General features: G+C 39.8%; 1 protein-coding gene across 2 annotated transcripts in view; it reads right to left on the reverse strand.

Moving 5' to 3' along the window:
• necab2 (N-terminal EF-hand calcium binding protein 2) overlaps window positions 1-27,272 on the reverse strand; it is a 137,757-nt gene that overhangs the window by 71,722 nt on the left and 38,763 nt on the right. For both annotated transcript variants that reach the window (XM_063477723.1, XM_063477721.1), the window contains exons 3-5: window positions 23,343-23,451; window positions 20,030-20,055; window positions 19,684-19,781 (exon numbers count right to left, since the gene is read on the reverse strand). In XM_063477723.1, coding sequence (XP_063333793.1) covers window positions 19,684-19,781; window positions 20,030-20,055; window positions 23,343-23,451 — 233 coding nt within the window. The remainder of the gene's footprint in view (window positions 1-19,683; window positions 19,782-20,029; window positions 20,056-23,342; window positions 23,452-27,272) is intronic.

Below are 27,272 nucleotides of genomic sequence, written 5' to 3' on the forward strand. Positions count from 1 at the left end.
AAAAAGCTCTATGGTATCATGTTAAATAAACAGCTGGTGCAGTGGTGTGCTGCTTCAGTAGGTCCTACTATGTTAACTTAACTCTTTACCCTTTGAAAGTCAACCATAAGTAACCCTTAAATTTTTTTCTGACACAAGTGGTTTCTGTCTGTCAAATTTCAGGCGTGCTTGTAGAACAAAATGATCAGGTTTGCATCATAATGTAGTGACACTTGGAATAACCCAGAAACTATTCTAATGGCCATCAAACCACATCTTTATACACATATACTGAAGTGTTATAACTTGTCATTAAGGTTACACGGGAGGTCCTTAAATGTTGTCTTTATGGGGGAAATATTTAACACCGTTGTGCAAATTTCTATGCTTTTTGTTTTTCAAAATAAAATTTTAAAAACATTCAATTAACTCTGGGTGACCCAGCGATTTCTTGCAGGGATCAGGCCCCAGCTTGTGTCCAGAAAGCATGCTCTGCTACATGTCACCCGTCTCTTGATGCCTGAATTATGCTTCAGTGGGAAATTTACTTAGGATGTAACCAGAAACCCCTCTTAACCCTACATTGCAACCTTCCACATAACCTGGCAAGAACAACTCCCGAGAAATATAACTACATGTCAGGTCGGTGCAGCCCACCATGAGTCTGATTGGCATGGAAGAAAAAAAAGATTATTAACAGTCATGGGGAGCTCAAAGTTTCACCATAAGAATAATAAGACAAGAAGAAAGTCAAAAGTGTCAAAGTGGTGAAACACAGAGCGCCTGCTACTTTGCTACCCTGAGAGAAGAGAAGAGAAGAGAAGAGAAGAGAAGAGAAGAGAAGAGAAGAGAAGAGAAGAGAAGAGAAGAGCTCATATACCCTGTGAGCAGTTTCCTGTCCCTGCACTTCCTTTTAACTCTCCTTCAAACTGCTTCAGGACATACAACGCCCACATCTCAGCCTACCACTGTCTGCTCTCAGGAGACTTCTTTGGCTGACTATTTTTAGATTACTTTCTATTGGTTTGATCTTGTTTGCCATGGAAACCAATAAAAGTTGTTTATGTTACCAGACGTCTGAGTTGTCTGCCACTTGAAGTCCTGTTTATTTCCTTTCATTTCACAGCTTAAGACGAGTCAAATTTTATTTCACAAGTCTCACTGCAGATCCGACATTGTCTCCCAACAGCAGGTCTCTACCTGTGGGGATAACAGAAGTTTGATGGATTGGAAAGCATAAGCATAGCTCCCTGGCTGGTCTGCTATTCGAAAACCCTGCCTCAACCCTGCCTCAGCTTCATACATCAGCCAATTACAATCGTATCAGAGCAACCTCAGTCAATATGTCTCCAAGCAACACAATTTTAGCTGTATGGAAGTTAGATCTAAGCAAATACACCTGTAACAGGGAGAAACATATTCCCCATAAATGTCTATTCTCACCGTCTGCCTCAGTAATCAGATTTAGCTGCAGTCAGTCAGTCTCTCTCTCTCTCTCTCTCTCTCTCTCACACACACACACACACACACACACACACACAGCTCAGCCTGTTTTCCTTGGTTATTACTCTCCACTTTCCTTTTTTTTTTTTAACTCCCAGTGACCATCTTCTTATTAAGACATCCCAGCTGCACTGCTAGCTGACCACAGAAAGCTCAGCTGAATGTGTACACTGTGTGCGTGTGTGAGTGTGTGAGACTGAGCACTAATGGTGGACTCGGATGGCTGACCACCTGCTTCTCCTCCACTGAGAACATCTACCAGGCCATTAGCATGACACTAACCTGAGGGTGGACACATACACACAGAGTGCACTGCCATAATCTACTCTCTCAGTGGGATTTTGTGGCCACTGCACAGCCACTCACCAAAGGAAAAAAAGGAAGAGAGAATTACAGTTAAAATGTCTTCAGATGTTTGACTTGTGTTGTTTCCGTGTTTGTATTTGGTTCAATATACAAATTAGACCCCTGGTTTAGAAACCTTGCTTTTAAAGCACAGTTGTGGGTGCTAGAGAATTTATCTTTACGGATTGTTTAACCCTTTAAGACCTACCATAGAGCCAAGTCCACCAGAGCTTAACTTTATATTTTTACATGCTGTAGTGCCATTTTTGGGAGCATTTCAAGTTGCTATACATCAATACAACCGTTATATCCCAAATTTTAATAATATGTATGCATGAACTCCATAGTAACTACATAAATTGCAAAAAAGTGCAATAAACTACAAAAAAATTGAAAATCATTTTTTTTTTAAACATATATTTCTAGTTAGAGAAATTTAAGAGGTTTATCCCTCAAAACTGTAAATGCAGAAAAGTTACACAAAATAGTTTCCCACCACAGGAAATTTATTTTGAGTGTCTTCATAATTTTACTTTTGAGATGCACCAATTTTTATATACTGCAGGAAAACTGAAAATAAATATTATAATACAAATTTGCAAAAAATGTGCATCAAAATAAATTATTTCCAGCAGTGCAATTTGAAACTATACAGAAAAGCATAAAGTCAAACATGACTTTTAAAAACACCAGTATAGGCCTTTAAGGCCCTGAAGGTAAAAAACTACATTTTCCGCGAAAATGACGACACTTGCGGTTTCGGGCAGGTAATGGCGGACATGCACTGACATCTATTCCAACGTAGGAAGTGTTATGAACAGCTGATCAGATCAGCAAAGCATGTTTCTGGAATATTATGTTTTTGTTGCTGCAAATGCTTTTTACGAAATTTTTGCAATGCCCTATAGGGCATTCCACGTATATGTGGAAGGAAACCGTGATTTAGAACAAGCTGATGGCATAAAATGTGAGTACAAGTCCTCCGGTTTCATATGCAAAAAAATTTATTGCGCTAGCTTATGTGGTTCCAGTTCTACAGGGATTTAAAAATAGTTACTCAAAACGGAGCGTGCCCGCTCCGACCGGTCTTAAAGGGTTAAACAAAGATGATACAAGATACTTTTGAGAAAGCCACAATAAATCAGTATTGGTCATAATTTATGTGATCATGCGCCTATAGGAATTGTTAGATTATTTGAATGAGCATTTTGGCATAAAGGGTAAGGCTGTTATCGTATGAGACTTTCTCTTTAGCTGTAGTTCCCACACACCGTGAACGCAGCCTCAAATAAACTGATGGACTGACTCTCTACAGTCACTTTGGCTTAACCATGTACCTAAAAAAATAAATATTGTGGGCCAAAGGTGTTGACAGTCCTCTCCACAAACTACCATCCATAAATTCAAATACTTTGGGACAGTCCTCACTGACACCCTGTTTCTGGAGATGGAGCTCAGCAGTCAGATTGGAAAAGCCTCTACTACATTCCCAAGGCTGAACAAAAAAGGTGTGGATAAAATCTCAGGGCTGGTGTGGTGATCATACTGCAATACGGCAGTCAGATATGGACATTGCAGGCTCCCAAGCAGTCTGAAATATTCTGTATACACAGTCCTCCTCTCAGGACTCTCCTGGGTTAGTAATATGCAAAGTATGGAAATTGAAAAAAAACAATATAGAGATTGAAAGAAAAACCCTACTAGACATTTCCTCTACAAAGGATATTAAGACTAGTGACAGGCAATAAGCAAGTAACAGAAAATAACCAGAACAGAATCACATCAACACAAGGCTATAAAAATGTCTTTTAAAAGGGTTTTAGAAGAGGTTACCAATTCCTTTAAACTTAAGTCTCTAAGTGGAATTGCAAGCAGGGATTCACCTGAGGATGTGGCTCTCTGTCACAGTGTGTCGTCTGTCCTGTATCCCTCCTCTCACCCCCAACCGGTCGACAGCAGACAGCTCCTACTCCCTGAGCCTGGTTCTGCTGGAAGTTTTTTCTCGTTAAAAGGGAGTTTTTCCTTCCCACTTTCCCAAAGTGCTGGTTCATAGGGGCTCATTCAATTGTTGGGATTTTCTCTCTATTAATGTAGGCTCTTTACCATACAATACAAAGCGCCTTGAGGCAACTGTTGTTGTGATTTGGTGCTATTCAGAATTTAAGGATGTGAACAATCTCACCTATGTAAACCATAGACTGTATATAAAAGATGGATGTAATCACCATAATATAATCCAATGGCTTTGCCACATTTTGTGGCCTTTCAGCTTTAAGGCGACCTTTTTTTATTTTCAAGCCAGAAGTGGCAAGCGAGTGCTAAGTTATCAGCTAAGGCAAGCTTAGTAAGCAAGCTGCACCCATTGACTGTACGGGTGAAACATGTAGCATCAGACCCTGCTAACTGGCGCTAAGCAATATAATCATTAAAATACCCACTGAAATAAGATTATAAACTTCTTGGACAGTTTGCACCAAACGGCAGATAATTCTATTAGAAATACTTTAAAACGTGTGAAAAACGTTGTGAAATTAGCTGTAAAAATTGTAATTATTATTGTAACCAGGTTATAAGCATGTTGATTTTATCAATGAAGTTGGGCATTTTAACAGTCTATGACAATCCATGGGGTTGACTTGATTTGCAGCCTAACTCTAGTGGCCTTTGGAGGAACAGCAGTTCTTGGCACATCACACTGTTTTTGTTTTTTTTTCAGCGGCAGAGACTCAATGGACACATGCACATGAACAAACCTTGAAACCAACACATGAGAAGCCTCAGCTGAATTTTTTACAGAGCTTTGAAAACTAAGAGCTGTTTCAGAGGGACAAGAAGATGGCCCACAGATGGGTAAAAAGCCAGTGTGAAAGGCATTTTGTGGACACTGCCAGGAGGACTGTCATTCCCAAATGAGGTAAAATAGCCATAGTGGCGCTGCTCCAGCAAAACAGTGGACAACCAAGAGAGATAATATAATGGTCCCTATAATTACTGTTTATTTTTTATCACAATTTTTGGCGTATTTGTTCTAGTTAAAAATATTTTTTTTGGCAGTTGAATGTCATCCAAATCATTGAGGCACCATCTTTTAAGGCAGTAAGTAGTTTCCCTTTATTCAACTACATGTGAGCAGTGGAAAGCAGATCTAAAGAGAATGTAGCTGCAAGTCAATGACCAGATCTCACCAGAAACTGATCATTTTTCCACAACCAAAAACTTACAGGTAAACTTGTACAACATTACAATTGTCCATATTAATTAAAACACAGACACATAACCATGACATATTTGTTTTTGCAGTCAGGACTGAGGAAAGCTATAAAAAGCAAAAGATAATACATCAACATTTGGTCTATTGGAGAGATCTGACTGGTGGAAGTGACTTCTGGAAGTGTGGAAGTGGTTAACAGGAGGCAGCATGCCTGAGTTTGTTTCTAAACAGAAGGCAAGCTCACAAACAGGCATCAGAATCATACACACTCTTCAGATAGCATGCCAGCATCACAGGCCCACAGAGAGAGAGAGAGATGGGGAAAAAAATGAAGGCGAGGAGGAGGATGGAGGTCGAAGGCGGGGAGAAACAGTAGGAGGAGGATAGGAAGGGCGATGGAAAAAAAGAGAAGCAGAAGAGAAGGGAATTAAAGGGATGACGCGACAAGAGGAATGCACCGCGTGTTGTGTTGAGCTTTCTGTTTCATTTGTGTGTTTTAATTTCTCATTCAGTCAAATCAGGATTAAATCACTGAGTGGGGTTTGATCTCTCTCCCTACTCCTTTCACCTAATTATCCATCCATCTCTCCATTTTTTCCTCTCCTTTTCCCACTCCCACAGTCCTCTGCATTATTCATGCGTTGGGTGTAACCTCATCAGTCAACATACCGACAAAACAACACACACACACACACACACACACACACACACACACACACACACACACACACACACACACACACACACACACACACACACACTGCCAGTTCTGCCTCTCCCTCCCTCCCTCTCTTATATACACTCACAATCTCACACACAAATTATTCACATCCTATTCAGTCAGCAGCACACTTTGTAGATTTGTCAGTCACATGTCCACCTCCACTTTGTAGAGACCTGCAGCACTTTGACAGGAGACAGGCAGGTACAGGTACATATAAAAACACATATATAAAGCTAATACAATAACACAGCAGCTGATTTGACCCATCTGAAGTTGCCTCAAGGCAAGGAATTATTCCATCTACAGTATTGTTTGGTAGAAAAATGGGTGATGGAGTGAACTATGGCTACTACTGTAGAAGCTGCTTTTAGTGATGAAAATGAAAGGGATGTAAAGTCTGAAAGCTCAAAACCAACTGGCACCTTGTTAGCTGTGTGTAAGTACAATAAAACACAGCAGGATGCTATTGTTAAGAAATATATTGTAATATTTTTAAACAAAAAACTAAAGATCATCCAAAGCTGCTCAATGGGAAATGAGGTTAAGTGTGGGAATTCAGAGACATTGCTTAAATCAGTAAAAGATGCAATTATTCTGCTATATATGTTCATAAAATAAAGAATGTAAGAAAAAGAGCTGTAGGCAGGGTTTCAGTGCAAGAAGATGCTAAAGGCCCTGGCAGCCAATTAGACATAACATTTTCCCCCTTATTATCTCTCTTCTAGAGTTTATACGTTCAAATAATAATAATAAAAAAAGAGTCCATCCATGCCAAGATTTCTCTGAAACTACACCGAGGCACAGCTGTGCCATGAGCTAAATACCAAAATGCTCACAACTGTGCTACCATACTGAACTTTTAGCATGTTAGAATCTGAACATCAGGAAATAGACAAACAATGCTTCCCTGAGCGATGTAAGTTTGGCAGGGACAATAGTCAGGAAACAAAATATTTTAAAAAACTTAGATCATGTTGGTACAGTTCATCACACTGGGAACATTAAGGATGGAAAACTAACCCTTGAATGTCTTACTTGAAGGCTGGACTATTGTAATTCTTCATTATCAGGATGTCCCAGTATTGTAGCCTGCAGCTGATACAAAAAGTTGCAGTGTGACTACTCACAGGAGTTTGAACGAAAGCTAACTTCTTTTGACTGGACACATTGAAAGCCCTTCATGACCTCATAGCACCAGAAAATTGTAGCAGAGCTCTTTACTCTGAGACTGCAGGCTTGCTTTGTAGCTCCAAGAGTTACCAAAAGGAAAACTGGAGGCAATGTCTGCAGCTCTCAGGGTGCTCTTCTGTGGAACCAACTCCAAATTTGGGTTTGGGAGGCAGACACCCTTTCTTTGAAGATTAAGATTAAAACGTTTCTTTTTAAAAAATGCTATAGTTTGGACTGGATCAGTGTTTATACTTTTGCAACTTTTTTAATCCAACCAGTTGTGACAGACAAACCATAGACTGTATATAAAAGACAATGGACATCAGATGGCAACAGCATAGCGCTGAGTGCTGTTGCCATCTTGGTATTTTCAATTTGGATGTGAAAAGTGAAGGATTGCTGAAGTGAAAATCAAAAATTAGTGGATAGCCTACTTTATCCTCGTTTTTTGTCCATAAAGGGAATCACAAGTTAAAAAATGTTTTCAGTGCATTTAGTAAAAATTGAAACTGCAGAAGCTGAGGGCCTTGTATTACTTGTCACCTTTTTCCAGCCAAAGGATTCACCAACTGATTACTGATTTTAGGTTTGAGGTACAGCCCCACTCTGAGTCTGACTCTATCTGTCCCTTCCTCCTTGGAGAGAAAGAGTTGTTTTTGTAGGGGGGCTGTTATATATTTAAGATTTATAATTAGGATGACTGATGACTGGTGTGAGTTGAATATATGTAACATATTTTATGGAATTCATCTTACTGTGATGAATTCACAGAAATTTGGTGCCAATCCATCTAGGTGTTATCCTTCAGGATGCTTAGAGTAGACTATATCAACCTTAATGACAATGCATTCAATAATTTCCCATAACATTTCAGTCTGGGCTAAAGAAATGCAGCAAACATGTTTAAACATTTACTAAATAATTCAGTTTTTTATAATAAATAAGAATGTAAGTTTGCTTCTAGTTTCACTTAAGCTCAACTCTATAATAAAAGGGAGCAGAAAATTGGAAGGACTTTTCCCTTCTTTTCAATTATTTAGATCAATAATAGTGAGGAAAAGCTCTGCAGCTGAGATTGCTCTGCTAGGCCTGTTTTTTTTTTTCCTGATGATGTTTCTGATGGTACTAGACGTTACTTTTGAGAGTCAGGTCAACATGAAAAGGTTTATATCAGGTATCAATACTCTCTCATCAGAACATTGAGGAGAAAAGAGAAGCAGCACAAGGTCTCTATGTGGTATTTCCGTAGCTAAACCTTTAGAAGTGCAGTTCCTTATTTGAAGGAAACGTGTCAGCTTTAGAGTGCTTAAGGCAGCTAAGTGCCATGACCCCACAACCAACATCTATATCCCCTTCACTTAATGCTAGAAGCAGTATTAGCAGAGACTCCGTAGCTCATATACAGGTGCCAAAATGCTTTCCCTTATGAACAAGCACTTGGCAATGTTGGGGAGGAGGAACTCCCTTTTAACAGGAAGCTACCTCCAGCACAACCAAACTCAGCTGTTGTCATTATGTGTTCAAAAGAATGGATTAAAAACCAGCAAGTCCTTTTATTTAGTAGTAAATCTAAGAAAATGAATTAAGAATCGTAGCTTTACCTCCAAATTCACAAGTTTTATTAATTTTCTTTACTTCACTACCAGCATGCTGTATTTCTAAATTTAGTTCGGTCAATTAAAATAATTTATTAGACGTATAGTATGTCAGCAGTTGGAAATTGGACTAGGAAACAAGAGTGGGGTTTTTTTTCTAAATGAACCAACTAAGTGGTTTTAAAATTAAACTTTAATTTTATGTAATTATTTCACAAAGCAATTATTTATTCATATATTCAGTTATAGTTTTGACTTGCCTGAAAACCTTTTACGGTCATTTGCCCGTTTTTAAAGCTTCACAGAACAGAAAATTACACAAGGCTAAAAGTTCAAGATCACAGGCTCCGCTTCAACGAAACACTCCACTTCTGCCTTTCAACATTATTGTACTGTGTATTAATATTTTCATCATAAACCCACATTAAATCCTTATGAATAAGGCACAAATGCTGCACAAACCACCAAGAATACTCTCATACGTACACAGCGAGCCACATGGCATGTTTTACAACAGGGGTCTCAAACACGTGGCCCGGGGGCCACTTCCAGCACACGTCAACCCTCCTTGTGACCTGTGTATTGACATGAAGAAATATAATGCAATTTGGCTCTTGAAGTTACTTTTTTTGTTAGGGAGGTTTTGTTTGTTGTTCAGTGCAATGTGAAAATAAGTTCTTTGAAAAGCAAAACATGTTTTAAAATGAAGGCAATATGAGCAGAGAGTAAAAACATGTTGAGGGATTGGCTGTGTTAGTTCAGTTAGAGAGTTATTTGTAAAGAAAGCAATTTTCACTAGAAGTCAAAAACTAATGTGTTCACTTATGTCTGCATTTTATTTTGTTAAATACTAGAAAGAGAGTCTCAATTTGTTTATTTGGTAGTTCACTGAAAGGCTTCAGTTAATTAAGAGTGAGAATAAAATGCATTCATGTTTGCGGTTTTGTCTTGTTATGCAATATTTGAATTTTTTAAAAAACAAAACACTACATTTTTGCAAATATTGGTGGGTGGGGTTTTTTTTTTTTGTACTACTTGAACACTAAAGCGGCCCTCCAATGAGATGACAGTGCCAGCAGTTGCCCACAGCTCATTTAAGTTTGAGACCCCTGTTTTACAACCTTCATTTTTTCCCCCATTCATTCACCCATCTACACTTCTTGTCACACTCTCACCACACCCATTCTCCTCATTCCATCTCTTCATCTTTCTTCCTTGTTGCCTTCCCTTTCTTGTCTCCCCATTCTTCTCCATCAATCTTCCACCTCTCTCTCCACTCTCCTCACCCTGTTCAGGCATTATGCATTATTGTGCACAGACCAAAATGCCTCCCGCTCCCCCGTGATCCGCTTCACCTTAATCTTCATGAAGAAAAGAGAGGATGAACAGGATCAGGTGTGGGGAAAGGCAGCAAAGGTTTGGGGGTGGAAGAAGACAATGGAGCATAGATGAAAGAGGAGAACACGAGAGGGAAAAAAGGCACAGAGTAGAAAAGATGGGGAGGAGGAGTCGGATGGAAAGCAACTGAAAAAGCTTATAGATGGTCACTCACCAGCGCGAAACAATTTCTTGAGCAGATCATTTAAAAATCTGCCCTAACAAGATTTTAACTGCAGGAAAAACTACATGTATGAATCTGCTCCTACAGAGTTGTGTTGGCTGGCTCAATGAAAGCCTGAAAGCGAAAGAGAGTAGCTCATTAAAGAGATATGACGAAATATTCCTCTTATTTCGATTGTCTGCTTCAGCGCTTATCAGCTACCACACACACACACACACACACACACACCTCATGGGAGAGGATGTTACTTATCTCCACCTGCTGGACAGAAAGCCAATTAAAATAGTTTTCTGGAACCACTTCTGACTCTGATAGTGCCATAAAGGCTTTCAGGAAAAATAGAAAACAAGATGAATAGTTCAAAGAATCCTGGATTTGAGGCATTTCAACACATTTTGCATTATCCCTGTGGACTGCATGGTAGTCGCAGTCGTCACCGGGGAATCTGAAAAAGAGTTTAGCAACAAACATGAAGGCAGACCTTCTGCAAAGTTCTCTCTTACAGTTTTTCCCCCTGCTTGTAATACTTGGACGGGTGCATCTTTGTTGTTGTTCACAAAATTGGGGCCTTACTCTTTAAATCGAGTTTTGCCAAAGAGACCACAGAAAAGTATGAAACCAAATAGGGTCCACAGTCCTTGGTGGGATCTGCCTGCGAAGACAAAACATAACTGGCCAAGCTTTTGTCCTAACAAGCTGGCTCCATGTAGACTGACATCAACTCAACCTGTATCCATGACAACTGTCCCTAAAGTATCCAGCCTCCATGGCAACTGTCACCATAGTAACTTGAAAGAACACTTGAGGTGATGCCATGCTGACATGAGCCACAGCAGGACAACAGCTGACGCCTTTATTTCTTTACTGCCAGGATAATTAAAAAGTTCAAAAAATTCAGTGTAATGTAAGTTTTGTGGACTTTACCCTCTGTTAGAAACCTACTTAAAAAAAAAAACTAGCAACATCTCTATCATGTAGCTTCCTCTAAATTTGAACAAATGAATAATAATTGTATCTAAGACACAAGAATATGCTGAACTGGACAATCAACAAATTTTTCTCCTCGTGTTAAAAGTATTAATCGTGCAAAGGGACAGTCTTGGACTCGTGAACTGTGCGTGCATTTCCAAGCAAATCTGCTAGGGACTAATGTGATATGTGAGCGTTTGCATTGTGATATATTTTAACAATAAATTTACTAAAAACAATTGTGTTACACTGAGTTAAAAATAAAAAGAAATGGATTAACATCACTTGTGTAAGTTGGCTCATAAATGACTGCAGTCATCCTCTGATAATAGGATTATCATTTTGATTTGCTGTAGCAGAGAATATCTCCATTGTGTCTCTGTCACAATTTGTTTATTATTTCTCACAGGAGGACCCAGTATGCAGACAACAGGAAACAGCAGATGGATGGGGAAAAACACAAAACAAACCAAGGAACTTTAAAAGGACTTAACAATAAAGGTGCTGTGCAGCGAGAGAAGAAAGCCCACTAAACTAATACGATACAAAAATCAAACAGGAACGATCCAAAAAAAGGCAGGAGGCAGCAGAAGAAAACCAACAACATGAGGGAGAGCAACAGGTGAACTCAGACACTAATGAGAGTGGGGAAAAGAACAACGGCAGGAAGTAAAAATGGGAAAAAGGAGCTAACCTTCAAAATAAAAAAAGCAAGTAACCTGAAAGGCAGACTGAGAATAAACTCACACAGACCAAAAGACAGAAGAAGATTGGGAAAAAAAAACTTGAGAAAGCACAAAGAAAGAATAGCAAAGGATTTATAAAAGAAACCACAGATCATTAAAAAACCTGACAGTCCCACTAACTGGTGTCATACAGGCAGGTAAGAGATACTATGCTGAAGACTAGAGAGGCATGCTACAAAGGAAATTCAACATAGCAGGACTTCTTTGCGTTAGCTGGCTCGTCAAAACCTTAAAACTCCTTCAGAGAAGCCAGGCATGATCAGCTTTCTTTGTTAGCTTGGATTTTTCCGCTTCAAGCTCGGGGTACTCTCACATAAAACGAGGCGTTTGATGTGATTTGACTCTTCTTCTGCACAAAATGGATCAATTGAACTACGCCTACTCTAATCAGAGACGTTATCAGAGGGACTGCTGATAGAGATTTATAAAGATTATGAAAAATCTAACAGTCAAATGCAACACTGGTGCTGAAAATAAGTCACGAGAGTAATGGTGCAGATGACTCTTTATGTTGTGAATTTATGATCAGTTGATCGGAAAACCAAATTTAATTGTCTTAAGCTGTGTTTCTTTTACTGCTCGCTGCACTCTTGGTGCTCTCAGTGTGATTGCTGCACATTTGAGCTTTGTCACTTTAAACCAGGGGTAGGCAACCTTTCTGATGACGAGTGCCATTTAAAATTTCCTCAGAAGTCAGTGTGCCATATGACTGCATTAGCAATAAATTTAATAACGCTCTATATAGAACCACTTTATAGAATTATATTTGTTTGCAGATGTTGGCAGCTATCAGCGAATAGTTATCAGCTATATTGAAAGAAAAAAAGACACTTTTTATCCATAACAAGAACTCCATAACAGCAAATGAACTGTACAACAGAAAATACAAATGCTATTTATGGTCTCCTCACAACAATGATAAGAAAAATAAACTGGGCCAATATGGCATGTTTGTTAATACAGAGACACACATGTTAATGTGACCTCTGGTCTCCCACTCAGAGACACGGGTCTCCGAGTGTCCAGCATTCAGACGGCTACCTGAGGACACTCATGTGAGAGAAAATCTGCTCACACAGATATGTAGAGCCAAATACTCTCAATAAGGCCTCTGCAATGTTCTGAAGACAGTTAAACTTGTCAGGTAGTGATGTCCAGCAGGTGAAAATGCAGCTCCATGAACACGCACATCTGTGGATTCCAGCTGCTTCGATGTCGCATTAACTGGCATTAACTCAGCCAGTTAATGCGAGACAAATTAGCTGCTCATTAAAGATTTCTGGTTTGATCAGAAAATAAAACATTGGTCCATACACCTGAAAGTCCCAAAAATGCATTGTGTCTCGAGTCTACGGATGTATCCGTGTATTTCCGTGGTGCTGATGCTGTGATGAGCGGAAAGCTCCTGAAGCTTTTGAAGTGTCGGAATGTGGAAAGCTGACAACGTCCCTCTTACCAGTAGGCTAAGTTATTTTTAGCCAATTACAAGTTGAATCTGGTAGTTGAGGTTGTTAGCTAAGATACTGTCATTAAGAAGAGGCACAACTAATGTGTCTATGCGAGCTGATTTGCGATGTGCACTGCTGGCCCGGCCATTTATTTTTTGATGCACCTTCTCAGATTAATTCACTGCATGTCGTGCCCAAGGCTGGACTGGGACAAAAAAACGGCCCGGGCATTTTGACTAAAGACCGGCCCACCAGGTATTAAAGCCATAAAGCCTTTGAATGAAAACAAACGCTGTTGTGACAGTGATGTACACTGTCTTGTTGGTATATGTATGATTTCTATTCATTTTACGTCAGATAAAAACTTTGGTTGTAAGCTTCAGATAATTATTTAATAACAGCCAGACATTTTAAATCAGAATAAGAAAGTATTTCTTTGTGCCCCCCTTTCCCTGTTAATGCCCTACCTGGCCCCCCTGGCAAAACTTTGCTAGACCCGCCCCTGCACAGTTACCAGCTGTCAGCTACTTAGAAAAGGATCCTGGTGTTATTTCTCTCAGAAACAGTTCATAACTTCCCTTCAATTCATTCATGTCACCTAAAAGGTAAACCTGTTTCTCCATCACCTGTTCAGCTCTGATGATTCAGTAAGGGCATCTCCTGGTTTCATCTTCATGTTTCCCTCTCACCAGATATACAAACCACCATCATGACCAGCAGCTTTTACAGCTGTGGCTCCAGCAAACATCAGCTGATACTAGAAATTAATATTAAATAAATTCTAACAACAGCTGATCAAGCTTAAACGTGCTGCTGCTGTTTAGCGCGACATCCGGCGGTTTCCTCTTTCTGGCGCAAAGTGGGCGATAAACAAACAAGAGAGAAAAGCCGATCAGCTGATCATTGATCAGTTTTATGATTGAAGTAGAAACAGGAGAGAATGACAGGAGAAGAAGATGCAGCTGTGCAGCGTAACGACAGAATAAATCCAGCGTTCTTTTCATTCTAGCTAAAGTACGGGACAAACTGTGTTCCTTCTCAGCTCAACACGAAACACGTAATAATTTCTCTGAATGCGGGACGATTCCGTTTGTACAGGACGGTTGGCAACTCTACTAACTAACCTTATGGATAAAATAAAGTTCACTATCAGTAAAATCATAGCACCCACCCAGCTGTATAGAAACTCCGTCATGCTAGCTAGCACGCAGTACGAATTATTGTAACTGACTGTAAAAAGTCAGCACAACGAAAATAAACTCCACCTAAACTTGGTTTATATCTGACCCAGATAGACTGCAGGTCATAACTTCTTACCTGAAGTTCAGTTCACCTGACACTCGGACCGAAGGCCGCCTCGGGTCTCTGCTCCTCCTGCCTCCCCTCTTCCTCATCCACCTGCTGGCCTCCACCACTTGTTAATTTTACTGAATCTGTGGAAGCTCCGCATAGCCACCACCAAACAACTGAGTTATTTTTACAAACCGGCCAGCATCTGGCCAATCCACCACCTTTCATTGTTTATACCGTTAAAAAAAATGCCCGATGGCCAGTCCAGCTATGGTCGTGCGTGCCATCAGTTAACCCTTCACGTGCCAACGGTGGCACGCGTGCCTAGGGTTGCCGACCCCTGCTTTAAACTATATAACTTAAACAATACAGGTGGCTAGTGTGTTCCCTTCTGGCACTTCCATAGTCTAAATCACTCTGTGTTGTTGCCAGATAAATGTGAAATAAATTTTACTGACTGAATATTCTTGGTGATAAACAGCCTACAAATGTAACTGATCGATTTATGAGCTGCAATTCAAACAAGTGTAAAAGAGACTTAGCAGTACTAGAATCAAGCACCACCAGCTCAACACATGCAGCGTTTGTGCTGCTGTAACTTTTTAGCTGAGCTAAACAAGTTGCACATATAAAATGTATTACTTCAGAAAAAAAATGTATATGACACCTAAAGTGTGCTACAAATAAAATACTCAGTGAAACCATGGCAGATCGGGCCAATTTTAGACCAAAACTGAACATAACATGCACCGGACCAGGTCACGTGTTAAACACAATCACCATGGTGATCAAACCTGGTGCAAGAACTACCTTCATAACACAGAAAATATGGACTTAAGGCTCATAGCATTAATCTAAAACAGGCACAAATATTTCTATTACTATTATATATGTAATTTAAGCTTTTTACAATGCATAAAAAAGTCCCTCAAATGTGTATGGAATAAACATTAACAGCTAGCATACAGAAAACATCATGCAGTTTGATCATCTTTTGAGCTGCTTGAGTTATCTTACCATCTACGGATAATTATGCCTTTTGAATAACTGCTCTTTTCTCCTTTGTGGATTAGCAGGGAAATTACCCTTAATACCTGGGCTGATTTGATGTGAGGTCAGAAGTGATTTCATTTTATAAATCAATACTAATTACTTTGTGATCAGCTCATTCACAGAAACTTGGCAGTCTCTTAAGACGGGCAGCAGTGACTGTTTCCATTAACTGACAGTCGTAGTGATGAAGTCTACATGTGACAAGTGAATGAAAATATCACGTCTGCATGAATTATCAATGTATTGCTTGTCCCTAAGGGAGAAAGACTGGGAGGATGAGTCTCACACACATGCACACACACACACAAGCACACATACACATGGGGTATCAGTCTATCCAGCTGTCATTTGCAGCTGTCAATACCAAACTTTTTCTCAGGGGACACATATTCAGGTGATTTATATCTTTGCGTAAAGAATATGGCCTATAAAATTATACAGATAATGCACTGGGCACCGTAACGTGATTTAGCCTCCACTCTAATATTACTTATCTTATGCTCCATTGCAAAGACTTGAGAAGGCTTTTACACCACAGCAGAGCCAATACTGCCGGAGTATAAATTTCAGCTGAATAATCAGCTGAGATCCATTTTATTCTTACTGCAAACCGCCCTCAGGTGCCAAACAAGTGCTTTAAAGTACAGTGCAGTGGGTAAGTACAAAGCCTACCTCCGCACTTATTTTTTTCTCTGTGTCCATATTCATTGAGGTAGATTGAGAGCTAATCAATTCTCAGTGGGCTCTAAAAGGCCAAGACTCAGGCTACAGCCCTCTGCTCAAAGTAATATCATGCTCTGTCTTCTAGCCCTGCCCACTCCACCTCCTCACATCCGCATAGACTTACTCCAGGTTTCATGTGGCTGTTGGCTTTTTTATCTAAAATAAAATTAAAAATAAAACAGTCTGCTGGGTGTTTGAATTGCACTACAAGTGCAGGAGGAAATGAAGAAATCAACATCACTGGAGCTCTTTTTACAAGCTTCAGCTGAAAAACGCTGTATACAGTATGCCGCTATCACTACCACACTTACAGGCTCTTATCCCTACTTGTGGGCTAGCACTCAGACAGTGCACTCAGACATTTACTGAGGACCTGATAAACTGCTGCTGAAACCAGAACTGACTTGGTATGAAGCATTTAAAGTGTTGCTCAAATGATGTGAAGTGAGATCAGACTCGTGCAGGAGTTGGATAAAATTACATTTGACCTTTTTTTTGAATGTTTGGGAATGCCAAACACAAAACCAGTTCAAGGGTTTCCCTGTAAAGTTGCTGAAAGACAATCTTTTACAACTCTGGGTGTTAAAGAGTTTCCACATATATTTTCAACCCTGCCTCCCAAATATTGCATAAAAAATGAATGCCAAATTAGATTGCACAGTGTTAAAGCCTCATACGTTGTAAGATGTTGTAAAATATGTTGGACACTTTGCATTTTATGCCATATGAGGCTCAGAAAGTATTTTTCTCATGATAATGTCTGTAGATTCACAACTTCTAGCAGTTATTGAATGTAATTTAAAGGATTCTTGACACAAAAAATGAATGACAAATCTATGAGAATTTATCCAATTTCATTTGAGCAAATGAAAAAAACGGTACTCTGTTTAACAATAGCTACAATTCCTCATCTGTGAGTGCACTACTGTTGCTAAACCCTCAAATTAAAATTGACAGTCTGCACTTTAAGCCAGTGTTCATAATATACCTTATCCTGAAACATTATGATAAAAAAAAAAAAAGCTAAAAGAAAGAACAATGTCCAAAAATATGCAAATATAATTCTACTGCACGTCCCACATGTCTGGTTCTAGAAAAATCCTTCTGGTTGGCTTGTTTGTTTCACACTGTGACAAAGATTATTAACACAACCTCACATTAGTTTGACAAAAAAAGAGCTGATTTTGAGAAAAACAAAGAGTGAACTGAGAGGCAGAGAAAACAGAGGGGGCTGCAACAAAAAATATATAAATAAATGAACGTCTGAGTGACAGCTGCAGCCTCCACATTGCTTTTAAACAACAAAACATTGGCCTCCAATTTCCATTTCTCTCTCTGCAGCAAAGCATGTGGTAGCTTTGCCATTAAAAAGACATGCACACACACACACACACTCAGAATGTCCATTAATTTTTAAGTTGTCAGCAGCGTCTGAGCTTCAGTTTGGCCACTCAACTCCTTGAGCTAGTCAACTCCCTACACAGCACTGTTGGAGCTTTACTACCTGCTAAAGGCAATCTAATGATATCAGAGAGAGAATAGACTGAAAATGTATACATGTATGTGTCCGCATGTAGTACAGTGGAGAGGAGAGTTGACTTGAGGTTGAGAAGAAGAGCGAACACAAGCAATACAGCAGTAAAACATGAGACAGACTCTACTGATTGATTAAACAATGGCTGCTCATTAGAGAGAAACTAGCCTGTGGGAAGAAGGGAAACGTGTGTGTGTGTGTGTGTGTGTGTGTGTGTGTGTGTGTGTGTGTGTGTGTGTGTGTGTGTGTGTGTGTGTATGTGTTTGTTCGGGGTTGCTGAATGGCCCGCAGCTGAAAGAAAGATAAAGACTGCTGGTGGATAGAGATATAAACTCACACACACACACATGCCAATGCATGCATACACACACACACACACACACACACACACACACACACACACACACACACACACACACACACACACACACGGACATGGATGAGACTGGAGCTTTGGACCAGCTGCTATATATAGTGCATGGGCGAATCTAGGATAACGCATTACTGTTCTCTAGCTGCCATGCAGAGACACACACACACACACACACACACACACACACACACACACACTCAAAGATGCACACAATCTAAACCGGGTTGACTGTGAAACCAGTGGCTCTGTATGAGAAGAACTTGACATACCATTATTTTGACACACTTCACAACACACACATACACACACAGAATAAGGCATACAGAACACTTTAAACAAACAAATACACACACATCAACACTCAATCAATCAATACTCAATATGCACTGCCTTACATTTAAATGGTCATATGAAAACACACAGCTTCCACCCTTGGAAAAAGCGCACTTATTAGTGTAGACAGTTTTTCAGGCACAGAAGACTTGTGTGTTCATCTTCTGATATCTGTCAGCCATTGTTTGTCTGCTACAGCACAACCCAAGGAACCTCCAGCTGCTGCACTCAGGTTTCAAATTCTATAATTGCAAGAACACACTGCTTGGCAATACTGTAAGATGAGGCCGGGTTGTAAGCCTGCACTTAACACATTTAATGACGCATGTGATTGTTGTTTGCACGAGTCATATCAACTTTGCACTCGTCACCCCTACTCGAGAGATTTTGGGAAACAAATTTATTTTAATCCAGACTTGATCTGTTCCAGAGGTAAGTAAACTCATTTAAAAATCATATATTAACTTATAATTTAACTATAATAAAAATTAAGCAGTGGAGCCTTTTTCACAGTTACACAGCATTTTTCCTTTATTTGTTCGCATAGGATTAATAGTTGTCACTTATTTATCAATTTTACACTGTTTTTTTATTTACCTTCCCACAAGGCTAAAACCTTTCATGGGCTTCATGTCACAGAAAAAACACAAACACTGTGGTTTTGTACTCTTGTTGTGATTTAGTGACATCGAATAAACATTTGAACATTCATTCAAAAAGTTCTTTCAGTTCAACTTGCATGTTGTCACTGCAATATTGTCACTACCCACCATCCAGCTCTCTTTTTGACACACACACACACACACACACACACACACACACACGTTTTCATGTCTTAGTGAGGACATCTCATTGACATAATGCTTTCCCTAGCCACTTACCCTAACCATCAAAAATGAATGCCTAACCCTCAGCCTAAACCTAACCATAACCTAATTGTAACCTTGACCCAAAAACTCATTTTGAGCCTCAAAAATGCCTTCAAACTTATGGGGACGGGCATTTTGTCCCGATAAGTGACTACTGTCCTCACAAAGATGTCTAAATTTGTACACACACACACACACACACACACACACACACACACACACACACACACACACACACACACACACACACCTCTTACCCGTTTGGTGAAGTCCATGGCTTTGAGGATGGAAAGGTTGAGCGTTTCCAGAGAAGCCAGAACTCCCTCATAATCTCCCATGTGCTTAGCAAAGTAGTCTGTTTTACACACACACACACACACACACACATAAATGCACACACAGCTTGTAGAGTCATAAAATAGTTTGCAGTGGTTAGCCCAAAGTAGCTGATTTAATATCCTATATTTAAAAAAATATTTTGCATTTCAACAGGCAAGTATTTTTAATAATGGATAAGAGAGGAAATGAGGGCAGTGGCAGGGAAGTAAGTGCGTGCATGTGTGTGTGTGTGTGTGTGTGAGTGTGTGTCAGCAGTCTACTTACCGCAGAGTTCCTTAGTGTCAACATTACTATCACAACATAGCAAAGGAGCAGAAGAAGGAAAGAAAGGAAAGGGAGATAGGAAGAAAGGAAAAGAATGGAGAAGAGCAGGGTCAGAAACAGAGGAAAGTTGTTTTGCATGCAGTCACACATACAAAAAGAGCTTGGCAAGCAGAGAGTGATTTAACAAGACTGTGGCAGGAGTCTGAATCAATCCACCGCCATCATTCACGCTCCGTTCGCTGCGTGGGGACTCATTTGGCAATGAATTCTTCACTGCTTCAAAGAAAACTTTCGCTATTGACTGACCAGGAGAGAAAAGAGAACACGGGAGGAGAAGTGGAGTGGGACAGGAAAAGGATGGAAGAAAGCTGGAAATGAAGGAAGAAGGACGATCCATCCAAAAGATGGATGAGATGCAAGTGTTGAAGGATGAACTGTGGCTTAGTTGAGGAGATAGGCAGAAACACTCCATCTGTCCATCTCTTCGTTGTGATAATAAATCACTGCTCAGTAAGTCCACAAACATAATGAGAAACGAAGTGTTAAAAACAGTCAAAAAAAATTTAATTTGAATATTTAAAACAGCATACGTTCTGTTGATCCTTGTTCAGCAGCCTCATTTAATAGGCTCTGCTTTATTTTATTAAGTATTTGCACAGTATTTCTGCCAGGATGAATCCTGATCCTTCGCTGTGACAGATGGGCTTTAATAATGGCAACCAAAAATCTGGTTTTAACCAACAATAAATGCATTTTCATGTTTGCGCACAGCATATGCAGCTTAAACAGAATTTAGGGATGTCTGTGTACTGAGTGTTATAAAGTTGTTCCAACATTTTTGCTGGTTAAAATGAAACGATAGATTGTTTACTATCCAAATGCTAGTTCCAGATGCAAGAGAGTAAACCAGTAATTATGTTGTTCTCCGCAAGTGATGCAGCCGCCTATTGAGTTAGTAATGAACTTGAGATTCCACCTTATTAAGTGCCAGTTTGTTTTTAGATTTTACAACATCCACTGAAGACGTGAAGACAATGAAACACGCTGATACGAGGCTGTGCATAATAAAGGTTAACTCCATCAGCTGTACAAGTTCAGTTTTATTAAGAGGTCTAATAGTTTAAAACCTGTATCAAAAGGTTTTTAGGACATCTGCACCAACTTTGCCTATTCCCTTTTAGAGATGTTTAGGGGATATTGGCCTATAAAAGACTTGTTAGTACTTATTTTAACCGAACATTAACATGCAGAAAATTATGCTTTTGGTCATTTCGATTTGTCATGACACTGTTTGTCAAGCAGAGCTTCCTCCAGTTTCCAATACGTGACTAAGTAACTTCCTAGTTTGTGAAGTAAATTGCTGAAAATAGAATGAAAACAAAGAAAAATACTAAATTTAATACAGCATGCTTTGTGTTTGAGACCATCCAAAATGTTTGTAAAACGCACTATAATTCTGTTACTTAGCGCTAATTAAAAGTAGTCATCCAATCTTAGCTGATAAATTAAGACTCCACTTACTCTTTTCCAAATTTGGTAACATCTGACACCAAATAAACAGCATGGTGGTGGCTGAAACAGTAAAGCTTTGATTATACTCTGCTGTGGACACGGACCACGATAGTGGAGTAGTTATTACTGTTATACTTCTTTGAAGGGTGATTGAAGTCCCCGGCTTGGGGCACATGTGCAGTTGGTGCACCAAAAATTGGCAGGATGTCCACCCTCGCACTCACCATCTGATGATGAAACTGTACTGCATGTGCGTAAAGGCAGATAAATAGAAATATGTTTTTGTTATAATGATCAGAGTAACTCCAGATTTCTTCAAGTGCTTTTGAACAAACCGAATAACTCAATTACTCTGATGCGCAGGTGAGTGTCTCCCTGCATTTTGTGCAATTATGTTCTAAAAAAAGACCGCAGGAGTTTTCGGTCTGCCTCGTCAGTTCACGGGGAAAAAGCATGTGAAACTGACTGAGACTTGTGCAGGGAAGATTTGAAGCCTGAAAGGGCAGGAGAAGGGGAATGAGTGACAGATGGAGAGGATGAAGAGGGAGAGCGTTGATGAGTTGAGTGATAGAAGGATGAAAGCTTGAAGAGCATGACAGAAAGCTCAGAAAACAGCCTGATAGTGAAGAAGGATGAAGAGAAATGGGAAGAGACCAAAAGAGTGGCAGAGGAAGACGAACGGCTGGAGGCAGAACAACGCTCAGTCTCTCCTTTGCATCCATCAACATCTTGCTTCACGCAGGAAATGCTTATAGAGTTTCTCCTTTTATTCGGACCAATCAATAACCCTATCTGCTGTCACATGATGATGCTAAGGCCTGGCATGCAACCACCAAATCTACTTAACCCTAATGAGTAGAGCATTTTCTGAGTGCATTCTCTGCAGAAAGTAAGATTGATAAAGTGAGCCCATATCCAAGTGGCAATGTCACTGACGTCAAAGAGACGGTGGGCTGTTGCTTGGACCACTTATTGCGCTGATGTAAAAAACCTGAGCCAGGGTGGAGGATTTATATATTAAACCTAATTCAATTCTACAAAAACGATAAAGGTCAGCTTTTGTTCTGCCTGGTTTCATTTTATTTGAGGGCCTGCAGGATTGGGAGGTTGTGTAAATTAACAGAGCTAGACTTCTGATTACTCAGATCCCACTGTGTCAGCATGCTTCTTCTGAGCTGACTGGCTGATTATGAAGGGTCAATAAATTGATTCAATGAGAATCAAAATAAAACATCTTGGGAGTTGCTGTAAAGAGGTTAATGTCTAGAGGAGAGAGAGGAATAGAAGGGCAAAGATGTAAAAACAGGTAACAATGACTTTCCTCTGTTTTTATACTTCTTTCATCATTTTCTCGCTCGCTGCTTCCCCTTCATGTCTGCTCCTGTTTCTTTTTCTCTTTTATTATTTTGGCATTTTTATATTTAAAAGTGTCATTTAATGCAAAGGGCTCTGGTCCAAAAGGGTCTGCATAAAAGGAGCTTTCAAAGGTGGATGTGACATTTCCTCACTGCAGGGTAAATTATATACATCCTACCTAAGCATGCACACACAGCCACATATGCAGACATAAGAAAAAGCAGAACTGATGTGGTGCAGCAGGAAGGCACTCGCGTGCATCTCATGGACTTTCATAATTGATGGCGCGGTGGGATCAAAAACAAAAAACATGGCCAAGTGAGCACGAAAACACGCACACACATGTAAATTTACTGTATTCATTTTTATTTCATGCCGCTATGGATGCACGGTGCATGCTGCAGGCAAACACGCACACGGACAGGCGTGCAGTAATGGTGCTGACCTGGTGTTATCAGAGTCAATGGTGTGAAATAGCTTCTCCAGCTCCTCTTCATTCAGCGTGCCGTCTGAGAAGAATGCTTGGAACTCATCCAAAGACAGCTTCCCGTCATCTGCAGGAAGTACGACACCATCAAAGCTATGAGGACATTTATTTGTAATTACAAAAACAGTGTTAAATAATATTAAGAGGACGTGTCAGATTAAATAAGCATATAAACTGCAGTCTGTCTGCTGCTTCTAAAGAGGATGAAAGGAGATAAAGTGACATTACAGGTCATTACTGCAACCTGCTACAGCTCTGAACTACAATACTGCATAATAATACCTTCATCCCACCTAATCTCTTTTATAACCAACATTTGTTCCTGATGGCATCTGGAGAGTTTAAATAGTTCCAAGTTATACGGATTAAATTTTAGTGACATTGTTTTTTTTGTCCTGGGTTTGACATGTTGCAGCACTGGGGATGACGGGGGTTAGCCAGTCGCTTGACTGAGAGGATACTTTGGTCCAGAGTGAAAAATCCCAGCTTATTACTTACCCTGAGGTTAATTTGTCCTGATTAAGTGGATGCTGGGGGATTTTTCTTTAGTGCATTGAAGTGAATAGGGTTTTCCTTTTTATATAAATCTGCACCACCGTTAATATAAATATCATCCCCCAGTGTCTTAGCATGACATTTAACTTTTGATTGTTTTCAGTCTTGCCGTTGCTCTTATTCATAAAGCAAAAGAGCCTAAAAGCCACCATCTGTAAATTCTGACTCAGAGCTTATCTCTGTGACAATAAGCTGAAGCTGGTGGAGATGGTTTTTGTTCAGCTGATAACCATCTCCAAAATCAAACCACTGTTCTCCTCTGCTGACCTGGAGATAGTCATTCAGTCGTTTTTTTCAGTACTTCAGCCCCAGTCAAACTCTTCATCAGAACTTTAACTTGTACTCAAAACAGTCAAAAACAGTCCTGTGTCTGCCATTTGAAAAATGAAATCACTGCTTGATAATTACTCTGATATTGTTAACCCAACAGTATCAGCTACCTGTGAATCAACAGCAGTTTAATACCAGTTTGCTTTGCCGTTCTGACATCCACGTTCATACATCCTTGGCATGATGACTGCCTTCAGTCCTTTCCCAAGCTGCTGTAAAATCAATCCAGCATGCACTTCAGTCTGCTAAAAACCTTCAGATGAATCCTTGCTGTCTGTCTGTGTTGCACTTTGGTAAGCACACAATGGCGATTATGTTTCAAAACCCCAAGGCCTTTTGGGGCTGCACTGATAACCAAAGCACTCAACAATACTGGATTTTTAGCCTTCTTATATAACATCCAATAAAACAAAGTCTAGAAGAAAAAATATGGATAACTTGTGACTCCTGGTCTTTGTAATATTCTGACTAGATATAATATTGAAGGATTTAATTTTCTATCCACAAAAAGTGGCACAGTTTTGTAACCATTTATCCCCAGGTAAGCCTATAGCATCGATTGTTAGCAAAAGAAATAGCTTCATATTCAGTTTTGCAAAGATTTGTTAAAAAAATTGACAGGAGCATGACTAAGGATGCTCAAGATTTCTGAATTTTCAATGAATCCATCCATTTATCCATCCATCCTCTGCCCCAAGGCATCCTCCTGGTTGCACAATTACCTATGAGGCATCCATTTCTGCCACTTTTAGCCTCACCACTTGGTATTATTAGCATGTAATCTACTGTTTGTACAGTAGATTAGATGCTACTGTACAAACAAGAATAGCATAAAAAGCAACGGACTGCTACAGTCATCAAAAAGTTCTGTGTGGGAACGTTTCAAAAATGAAATAAAACTTTGATCCAGCGCAACTTAGTAAAATTAGCTGTAAGCATTGTTTCAACCAGCAGTTGAAATTTGTTTTAGTTAGTAGGAAGTGGTTATTCATGGTATTGGCTCTATCCTGTCTTTGCTTGCTAGTCCTGTATTCCTGACTGTCTCACCACATGATGCATCGCTATATCAAATATTAATTCCCTTGCCCTCTAAGTGTGTTTGTCCTTGAGTGTGGCTGACTGGATACAGCAGGTTGAGCCATGGGACCACTGCGGAGTACTGGGAAAGCTCAGGGACAGGAGGACTGCAGCCTTATAAAGGCTTGAATTCAAATGTGCTGCTCTTGGCTCTTAAGCCTGCCTCATAATTCCCCTTTGCTATTTCTCAGTTTCATGATTAGGGAAGTATGTGTTTATGAATTTCTTATTTTAAATCAAGATGCATCTATTTTTTATTCCCTACTTCATTCTTCTGCTGCTACTTTTTGTTTGGTTTCTTTTTTTGGCCCTCTTCCACTCCGGCACAGTCAGTTGCACTCTCTGTTAGTCTGTTTTGAGAACCATATGCAGTATTTTTTTCTGAGTGGTGGTCAAAACTCGAGCCTGTTTCAAACTGTCAAAAAACTTGCAGGAACTCTGCAGCCACTTACACTCTTTCTGGCCCATCTCATGCCTTCTTATGCTTTTCTCCCCATTAAGTGTCTCCATATCTTTCAGCCTTCCTTTTTTCCAGATCCTTGTTAGAGCAACAAAGTAGCCGTTGCCTCTCAGATGTTCTTCCATGTCGATTTCTGCTGCACAAAATGATTGTGACTCAGAAACGCCTTCACAAATAGCCTTCTTTTGGTGACGCTTGGCATAACCTTTCCATGACAGAAGGCGTGTTTGTTTGAGGCGAACTTCTAAAATGCCACTTCTTGTGTTCATAGTCCCACTCTCCCTGTCCACCAGGGCTCAACTGTGAATTTAGACTCTGTGGTCATGACTATTTCTAACCTGGCCTTCTCTGGTGCAGCAGAGAAGCAGCACAGAAAGCACTGGTGTTTAATTCAGCAGTGACCCAATTTACAGCCAGCTAGCCCACTTAGGAATTCTCCAGTAACACACCGCTCAAGCAAAGCAGATAGTGTGCTAACCCTATTTTCAAAAGCATGAAATACTCCCAAATTACACAGCTAACAAAAAAGCCTACAGCTTCTCTGATTCCTGGCTTATACTGTACCACTGTTAAAGACTCAGATGTGCCTTTTTTGTGTGTTTCACAATAGTCTCTCACACATGTAACCACTTCCTTGGTCTCCATTGAGAGTTTAATTTTTTGTATTCCACTAACAGGAAAGTCAAGCACCACAGTCAGCTGCTAAACAGCATCCATGGATCATTTTAGCTGACTCTTGATGCTGCAGTTCACCCAGCAAACCCCACTATAAATAATGTACAACAACCCTGACATCCACTCGCCTCCAAATCAAGGCAGTCAGCAGCAGACGGATTGATGCAACAGCCAACAGCATTCTGTCTCAACTGCAGATTGGCACAATTTGATGAAATTGCCCATATTTTACGTCCCTAAAATGGTCAACAGAGAGAAATCATCCTGATGCAAAGGAAATTACCCAGACTCAGAAAAGTATTCTAAAACAGCAGGGAGGAGATAAGGCAAAGGCTAGACATCACTGCGAAGGTTTGAGTAATTTTTGGTTGTGAAATAAATTGTTTTATTTCACATCTACACAAACACACGGACACACACACACACACACACACACACACACACACACACACACACACACACACACACACACACACACACACACACACACAAACAAACACACAGTGTGAATGTGCTCTTAAAACTCCCTCAAGACATTTACTTTTATTACAGGGGGAGAAAGGCCAGAAAAATAAATGTCTGTCATCTTTATAGAGTTCTTAAAGTGCATGAGCTGCAAAATACAGTTCGTTAGTTTTCTGTGTAGCTTGAAGTTTTCCTTTTTTCTTTAGCTTTTATTAGGTCAGTTACATCACTCATTTACATTTTGCTGGAAAATGGGAAATAGATCCTGTGATTCACTGAAGCATGTGCAAGCACACATGGAAATACAGTATGTAGTATAATTTGAA

This window comes from Pelmatolapia mariae, linkage group LG7, assembly GCF_036321145.2.
Source record: "Pelmatolapia mariae isolate MD_Pm_ZW linkage group LG7, Pm_UMD_F_2, whole genome shotgun sequence".
NCBI classification, from domain to species: domain Eukaryota; kingdom Metazoa; phylum Chordata; class Actinopteri; order Cichliformes; family Cichlidae; genus Pelmatolapia; species Pelmatolapia mariae.